Source organism: Sus scrofa, chromosome 12 (genome assembly GCF_000003025.6).
Source record: "Sus scrofa isolate TJ Tabasco breed Duroc chromosome 12, Sscrofa11.1, whole genome shotgun sequence".
Classification (NCBI taxonomy): Eukaryota; Metazoa; Chordata; class Mammalia; order Artiodactyla; family Suidae; genus Sus; species Sus scrofa.
Window position 1 is genome coordinate 52635096 of NC_010454.4, and position 8638 is coordinate 52643733.

The window sequence follows — 8638 nt, forward strand, 5'->3', positions numbered from 1 at the left end:
CACGCCCCCACTCGGCCTGCCCGTCGTGGCTTTTGTTAAGGGTGGTCAACGCTCAGTAAATTGTAGCTGCAGGTGCCAGACGTGAGGCGCAAACGCTCCTTCTGCCAGGGAGCCATTAGCCTGGTTTCCCGGATGGGAGAAGTGAATCTTAGAGGGACGAAGGTGCTAGAAACGTGGCAACAAAGATCAGAGAGCAGGCCCTGGCGACTGCCCCACAATCCCCCCCGGCTCCCGCCACCAGCCAGTTGCCAGCGAGGCTCCGAACAGAAAAGAGACAGAGACCAAGACGACAGGAAAGCCTGTTTTTGTTTTTACTGGAGGCTCAGGTGGCACATGACGGTTCATAAAATGGCTTCAGAGGTAGGGGGTAGCGGGGGAACAAAAAATAAACTGGGGTGGGAAAGAAAAACAACCAGGAGGAGGTAAGAGCTGGCTGGTTCCTTCTCAGCCTGATCGAGGGGAGGGAGTTGGTGCCTCTGAACACTAAGGACGGAGCCCTCCCTTCAGCCCTTGCTAAGGGAGAGAGAAACAAGGCAAGAGGCTGCTGCTTTGGCCCTCCTGAGTCTCGAGGAAAAGGGGGAAAGCCGTTGTTTTGATGTCATGGATTATGGGAAAGGGGAGGAGGTGCTGGGTAGGATACAGGTCAGTTGGAAAAACTGGCATATACCTGGGAGAGAAAAATGGAAAAATCACGCCGAGTGACTTGGCCCCAGCCAGCCCTCCCGGCTCCTGGGACCCACCCTGGGCCTGCCCCACGAGCAGCCTCTCACCAGACGGTGGCTCTGGGTGTCCTTCAAGTTGGAATCACTCCAGTATGGTGGTTGAGGGGTCCCCACTGTTGATGGGGGCTGAGGTCTAGAGAGAACAAGTGCGGATGACTAAGACCACCCCCCCCGCGGCCTCCGGAGCCCCCCTGCTTCAACCTCCTCCCCCTCCTCTTCCCCTCCCTCCCCCAGTTCACATCCACGAGCTGCTGCAGGGGTGACAAGGTTTGGCTGCTTCTGCTGGGGTTTCTTGGTGGGTGGGGTGCCCGCCACGGCGAGACCCCACAGTGCCAGCCTTTGGGTGTCAGGCTGTGTGAAAGGCGGGGGGTGGAGCAGGGCCAGGAGAAGAGGGGGACACAGAGGGTGGGAAGAGAAGAGCAGGGAAAAGAAGACAGAAGCAGGGAAAGAAGGGCGAGAGGGAAGCGGCCTCAGTCTCCCCCTGACACACCCCCGCCGGCCGGTCCCAGGTCCCTACCTCCGGGGCTGCGGACTGCCTGGGTCCAGGGGGCTGCTGCCGTCTCCGCTGGAAGTAGGGGCGGTTTCGTGGGCGCTGGGGCTCCGGCCGGGAACCGTCCGTGGGACCTTGGCTGGGCTTGGTCTCGCCATCCCCGCCTTCTGTGGTGGGCTGCTGGGGTGGTCTGGGGCGAAAAGGCCTGGGGAAAAAAGCGGGGACCCTGAGGGGACAGGGCCCAAGTCGGACTATGTCCTTTCCTCCAGAAGAGGTGGACCAGCCTGCCTCCCCACCCCAGCCCACCCTGGGGGCACCTGCCAACCTCTGGGCACCTCAGCTGTCATCACTCAGCTACCCAGCCACCCGCACCACTAGCTTGGGGCCCGTCCCCTTCCCGTCCCCCTGTCCCCACGCTGGCTGCCTAAGGGGGAAGACAGAGCCCGGGAGAGGGAGTCTTATTACCTTCGGTACCTGGGCCGGAACCTGGGTGGAGGGACTCGCTCATCTCCCTGCTGTTGGTCCCCCTCCAGCGGGGCTGTCTCTTTGGGTTCTACCCCGTCGGTGCCCTGGGAACACAAGGAGGCCCGCGTGAGCTGGTGGGCACGGGCTGCCCAGGACCCAGTGTCCGCAGCTCTTCCCCGCACCCCACTCCACCTCCTCTGGGGACTCTGGACTCCAGCCTCACAGGCTCCCACTCCTTTCCCAGGATGGCTGGGCCGCTGCTTCCCGCCTTCCCAGCTCCCCTCACCTCTAAGGGCTGCTGCTGGTTCAGGGGCCGAGGGCCTCGCACGAAGCGCCGGCGGTAGAAGAAGGGTGGTGGGCGCCGTCGTCTGGGCCGCTGCCCGGAGTCCTCGGCTCTCTCCCCTTCGCTGCCCGGTTCGGTCCCGCCTGATGGGGCCTCAGCCACCATGGGTGGTGGGGCAGCTGGGCGGGGCCGGGGGATGAATCTGCGGAACCTACGTCGATTGGGGGCATAGCGGCTGCCCTTCACTGGCACCCCCCCAGGCCCAGTTACGTTAGCAGCTTCAGCGCCCTGGGGAGGAGGTGGGAGGCCCGGGTGAGAACTCGCTCCGACAAAGATGTACCACGTCCCCAGTCTTACCTGGGTCCTCGTCTTCCCACCCTCCCCACTAAACGTCCCTCTCCAGCGTTCCTCGGGCTCCTCTAACTTCTAGTTCTTTCCACCCTCCCCAGGGAAGCAGCAGCAGGTGTTCGGACCCTTCCCAGGAGGGGCCACATCTGCAGCTGGTCCTTCTGAAAGAGCTGCCACTGGACCCACTGGAGGCTTAGCCTGGCGGTGGGGGTGGGGCTGGAGACAGGGCTGCCACAGGAGAAACGGGGGCGCGGGCCCCGTGGGGAGCAGACATGGGAGTGCTTGGCCAACTACAAAGAAACCCAGCTCTTCCCGATGACCACGGGGACACGTTCTTCGGGACGCCCCTCGGAGCGGCCAGTGTTAAGGACAAGAGGTCTGCATGAGAACACGGTCCTCGGCCCCCAGCCTGGGCCGCGCGCCAGAGGAAGAGCTGGCCCCGGGAGGCCAGAGCCTGGGGACCCCGGGCCACCCGCCCACAGCCTGGGTGGGGCTCGCTCCCTCCCACTGCAGCCCGAACCTTCTCTCCTTCCACGACATCGAACTCCACGGTCTCGCCATCTCCAACGCTGCGCAGAAACTTCCTGGGGTTGTTTCTTTTAATAGCTGTCTGGCGGGGGAAAGGCCAGGAGAAAGGTAAGGCCAGCCAGCGCCCCTGCTAGATCCACCCCCCGTTTCACTCTTGGCGACATTTCCCTCGTGGGCCCGGGCCAGGGCCGGAGGGTGGAGCGAGGAGAAGGTGGTCCGAGTTTAACAGGGGAAAAGTCGTGAACTAGGGCCTGGGCAGGACTGTGCCATTCCCACCGTCTCGAGGACACCCTCCCTCCTCCCCTGAGCCCTCGGGGAGTTCAAGAAGGGAAGCAAGAAACACGAACTCAAGAGCAAAACCAAAAGCCGAGACAGTCTGAAGCTGCGCGGTGGGTAAGACAGACGGCGCCTCTCACCTCAGTCCCACTGCCAGCGCTTCTCACCAAAGCAGTGGTTCTCAAGCTGCATGAGCATCACCTGCAGAGCTCGCTGACCCAGCCTGCCGGCCCCTCCCCCTCGCCCGGAGCTCGGCCAGGGCGGAGGTGGGCCTGAGGGTGTGGAGGTCAGGTGGTGCTGCTGCTGGTGTGGGGACCACACTTTGAGAACCACTGTGCCCATGGGACGCTGGCCTGTGTCCTTTCCCACGTTTGTTCGTTCGTTCCTGGGGTGTTCACAGGCCCCGGGGGGGAGTGAGCGTGCCATGCCCAGAGGGCAACGGGCAGCTTTCAGAGAGACAACCCAACCCAAGTGGGGCCAATGCAGTTAATGCAGACACCTGAGGCAGCTGGCTGGGGAACTACTTCCTGGCGGGCATGCTGCTGGGAGGTCAAAGCTGGAAAAACGTGATCTGTGCTGCTCAAGATAAGGGCCAAAGCCATCAAAGAGAGGGCAGGCTCCTCCCTTGGAAAGCCAGCCTCGCGCTTACCTGGTGAACAAAGACATCCTCCTTGGTGTCATTCCTGCGGAACAGGATGGGTTGTTAGGGGGACTCTGGCGAGGTGCCCACCTCCAGGGCAGCCTCCCCAGGTGCCCATGCCTAAGACCCGTGGGCCCACCCTCTCCATCTTCCATGGCTGCCTGGGGTTCAACACGGCCCAGGGAGTGAGGCAGGAGCCAGCAGGGCCCCCGGAAGCTGGTATGAAGAGGACATGCCCCAAACCTCTGTGAAGAACCTGGGCTTCACGACGCAAGGGCGGAAGGGGGAGGCAAAGGCACCTTGAAGGAGCCGGGCCAGCTTCTGTCACCACCCCCTGTCCCGGGGCACCTTAGAACCTGGCAGTGCTAGGTGTGACCGTCCCCTGCCAACAGGCCCTCTTCCCCAACTCACATCATGGGTGGAAAATTCCAGTTTCCTTCCCGCTACACTCAAGGAGGGAGAAAACGGGGACGGGGTAGAGGTGGAGAACCAATCCGAGGAGGAGAAAGTGTGTCAAGAACTCACTCCGAACAGCCATAAAACTTTATCCTCAGCCTGGAGGTCAACCCCAGGGTCAGGGCCCCTCTGGACACACCAAGAGATCAAGGGTGAGAAGATCGTGTTCTCCGTCACCACCTTGCCCATCTGCCCAGTTTATCCTAGCACCCCATGGGGGAGGGGAGGGGAGTGATGAGGTTTCCCCCAGAACCTCCCAGGAGTCCTCGGTTTCCAGAGTTAGAGAGGGACCCTTCAAGTCTAGAACAAATGTTCTAGCTTTAAAGCTCTTGGCTCTGCACAAAGGTCAGCCTGCTAAGAGGGAACTAGGGCCTCCCAGGAGGGCTGGGCTGGGCTGGGTTGGGCTGGGCAGGGTGCCTGGGCTAGGGAAGTGCCCACTGGGGAGACCAGGCTGGGCTCAGAATCCACCACCAAGGCCCCTCCCGGTGCTGGGAGGGGAGGGGTGGGTGCAGAACTGAAGGCAAGCAGCGGCCTCAGGCTGGCCTGGAGCCTTCCTTCCCCCACCCTGACCTGACTCAGTGCCATCAGGTGGGGGATTCAGTGAGCTCACAGCTCTCTAAGGGAGATGAGTTATGAGGGTGCTATGTGTGCTGCCCGAAACAGGAAATGAGTGAAGATTCCAGCCCCGAGGCTCGGAGAGCAGGTACATTCTGCCCCAAAGGCGGCGGCAAACTGAACCAGAAGGTGACACAGACAGCCCGGGAGGGTTAGAGGCAGGTTTGCAAGCTGCCTAGATCATTAACCCTCCGCTGCCCTTGAAGATGTGGAGGAGGCTTGCCCACATCTGTGCTGTGGTTAAAGACTTTCAATCAGCGTCAGCTGGACAACGCAACCATGTGCCTTGGTAAGGGTAGAAATGAGGCTGGGAAGGCATCCAGTCCCGCTGGCCAGTTTGGAAGATACCCACTCCACCCCCCTCCCTGGGTTCCTCAGATACCTGTTGATGAATCCGTAACCATTCCGCACGTTGAACCATTTGACAGTGCCCAGGACTTGGATTGCTGCCAGGCAGAGATGCAGTGGGGGCAGTAAGATGGGGGGAAGAGATGGAGTTGGACTCAGTTTGGGGACACTCCAAAATCTGAGCTACCGCCCTATCAACTTCATGCCAACCAGGTCTCACCCAGCAGCTTCAAAATATTCTTACCCCAATTGCGCTCTACGGAAGAGCCCACAGAGCAGGGCTCAGGCTTTTAAAATTCTTCTGATTCTAAAGCATGTGCCTCACATCCTAGAAAGCCAGGACCTTCACCTAGAACCGAGTACTCACCTGGTCCACGAAGTTCCGCCCTCAAGTCATAACTGAGGGTCTCTCCAGCCCTCCCAATGTAAGGGTCACTAGTGCACTCGCTTCCAGGGCTCAGAGATTTACCTAACACTAATGAACTGGGCAACTGGGACCAGTCTCCCGCCCTGGGGGCGTGGCCAGACCCTAGCTGGACCCGCCGACCACGCCCTCCCACCCAGGAAGGCACTACAGGACTTCCCACCAGGGGAATCCACTTCGATCTGCTGGCCTCAGCCTAGTTAGTCCTTTGAGCCTCCGAACAAGACCGGCTTTCAGCTTTCCGGACCCCGCCAGGCTCCATGATGCCCCTCCCCCAGCCGCCGACCCCCTTAGAGCCGCCCTGGCGCGTGCCCCGCCCCTCACCCAGCACCGGCTTGTCCGCCTGACTCCGGGCCGGGGGCGCGGAGGTCCCGGAGGCCGCCGTCGCCGGGTTGCCAGGGGTGCGGGGGCCCGGCGCCGAGGGGGTCCCAGCAGCGGGGCCCGAGGCGGCTCCGACCCCACCGCCGCCTGCCCCGCCGCCTGCTTTCTGTGGCTCCCCTGCGGGCACCGGAACCACCACCGCTACCACCCCTGCCGCCGTCGCGGGCACCGTCGCCGCGGGGGCCGCTGTCGCCACCACTGCCGCCTCCGCCTCGCTCATCCCGCCGGGTCCAGTACCGGCCCCCGCCGCCACCTCCTCCTCCGCCGCCGCCGCCGCCACCGCCCCGGCCCCTCCCCCCGGCTCGCGAACCCGCCGCCCCGCTCGGTCCTCGCGCCCCGAGCCTCGCCCGCACGCCGGCAGCCGGCCCTGAACCGAGGCCAATAGCAACCAGCAGCCGCGGCTCGCGCAAGCCCCGCCTCCCGGCCACAAGCCAATCCTAGCGGAGCAGCCCCCCCGGGCCCGCACGCCGGCCCCGCCTCCCGGACTTCGCGCGGAGGCCGAGGCCCCCGCCCGCCGCCTTGTAAGTACACCTGGGCCCCGCCCCGGGGCAGCCACGTGACGATCCCCAGCCCAACCCATTGGCCGACGGCCTCTTTCCCCTCCCCCCTCCGCCCCTTTCCACCGGCCGCGGGAAATCAAACGGGCTGGTCGCGCCCCAACCGCCACCTGGCCTCGGCGCGAAGGGCGGGGCGAGGGGTGCAACTCCAAGGTTGCCCCTGACAACCTGGGTGGGGGGCCTGAACCTGCATCCTCTGTCCCGGCTGTGAGCGGCACGGCTCACCTCCACCCTCCCTTGCCCGCACACCGACTTGTGGTCGCCTTCTCCCAGCCGGTTCCACCCTCTTCTTAGAGGATGCCCCGCACACCTTGGCCTGCAGAATCAGCCTGAGGAGCCAGCTAGCCTTTCCCAGGTCACTGTTGCTCTCACAAACCAAGGACTCTTTTTCGTTTTGACATGTAATTTACATGCAGCAGAATGCACAACTCTTCTCTGAGACTTGATAAACGTGTTCATCCATGTAATCAACACCCTAATCAAGGGATTTTCCCGTCACTCTTGAGAGATTCCGTTGAGTCCCTTCCAGGCCGGCCCAGCCTCCACACAAACCACCACTGCTCTGATGTTTTCCACTGGAGATCAGTTTCAGGGTACACTTTGGTCTCCAGCTAAATGGGGTCTCCCTCTCCAGTTCCCCGTGCTTTCCCTGGCCTCTTCCTCCACCTTTTATCCAACTGACCCGGCTCTTCAGACTCAGGAGCATGTCTCTCAGGGTGACTTTTCCAAGTACCAACTTACACTGGACTCCCATCAAATCATCCTTTTCTTTTTGCTTTTTAGGGCCGCACCCGTGGCATATGGCGGTTCCCAGGCTAGGGATCTAATCGGTGCTACAGCTGCCAGCCTACACCACAGCCACAGCAATGCCAGATCCAAGCCGCAACTGCGACCTACCTTAACGCCGGATCCTTAACCCACCAAGCGAGGCCTGAGATCGAACCTGCAACCTCATGGTTCCTAGTCGGATTAATTTCTGCTGGGCCACTAGGCGAACTCCTCATCCTTTACTTTTCTCATGGCATTTTTAGAAATATGAAATTGCTTCTTGCTGCCATTGTTTCCCCCCCCCGCCCCCCGCAATGCTAGACTGAACTCCACAGCAAGAAGAACGGTGTAGTTATGCTTGACGCTTGGAACAGTGCCTGGCACAACACAGGTGCTCGATATTTCTTGGACAAATGAATGGTCTCCAGTCCACAGATGAGACGACCAAGGCCGGGGGCGAGGCTTGCCTTGGGTTTCTCCGGAGCCCTGAGGGCCGGCCCGGGAGCCGAAATTTCCCTCCCACAATGAGACTCCAGAAGTCGCTCCCCCAGGGCCATCTCCCCGAGCCCCCGTCAGGATGCGTATTTTTAGCAGCGACAGCACAAGCCCCAGCAGCACACGTGCCTCCACGCGCCGTCCAGCCCCACGTGCTCGTCCCCAGTCCCGATGCCCTTCGCCAGGTCAGCGTCCACTTTCCAGCCCCGGCCGCTGCCATTCCCGGTGCCAGCGCGCCCTCTGCCGGCCGCTCCAGGAGGCCGCCCGCCCCGGCTTCCTCTGTCCTTTCATTCGCTAGCTACCCCGCCCGCCCCACAGCTCTGGCCCTTTTCAGAGTTGGAGGATTCTGATTCTTAGGGCATCCGGCACAGTGGACGGGAAAAAAAAGAAGAGAAAATAACTAAATCAAGGTGATACACAAATGACCACACTCCTTTAGACTATAAAGTACCTATTTACCTGCAGACACCCCTGAGCCCATGAGACCAAAGCAGACAAGCAAGGTAACTCACAGCGTGACTCTGGCAACAAAAGAATCACATGGAAGGTAGAGAGGGAGCTCAGGTGTGGACCGTTAGATGGTGAAAGAGAGGAAGCTCACTGGAAGGGTGAGCCCGGTTTGTAGTTTAAAAAAATTTTTTTTTTTTTTTTTTTTTTTTTTTTAAGGCCACAGGTGCGGCATATGGACGTTCCCAGGTTAGGTGTTGAATCAGAGCAGCAGCTGCCGGCCGCAGCCACGGCCACAGCCAGATCAGAGCCCCATCCAAGCAACACCAGATACTTAACCAACTGAGCGAGGCCACAGGTCGAACCTGCATCCTGATGGATTCTAGTCGGGTTGG

General features: G+C 61.4%; 1 protein-coding gene across 3 annotated transcripts; it reads right to left on the minus strand.

The window, feature by feature from the left end:
- Positions 288–7348, minus strand: YBX2 (Y-box binding protein 2). 3 transcript variants are annotated; one of them, XM_021067811.1, is made up of 9 exons: positions 5920–7342; positions 5206–5269; positions 3762–3795; positions 2829–2918; positions 1964–2248; positions 1678–1781; positions 1240–1438; positions 771–855; positions 288–667 (listed from the first exon to the last, which is right to left on the minus strand). In XM_021067811.1, exons 1-8 carry the CDS (start codon positions 6554–6556, stop codon positions 805–807), a joined length of 1464 nt encoding a protein of 487 aa, XP_020923470.1. In that variant the 5' UTR covers positions 6557–7342; the 3' UTR covers positions 288–667; positions 771–804. The 3 variants fall into 3 exon arrangements, 2 of the variants coding, with proteins under 2 accessions (XP_020923470.1, XP_003131986.3); XM_003131938.4 differs by having other exon boundaries at positions 1240–1417; positions 5920–7340; XR_002337355.1 differs by having other exon boundaries at positions 771–1417; positions 5920–7348.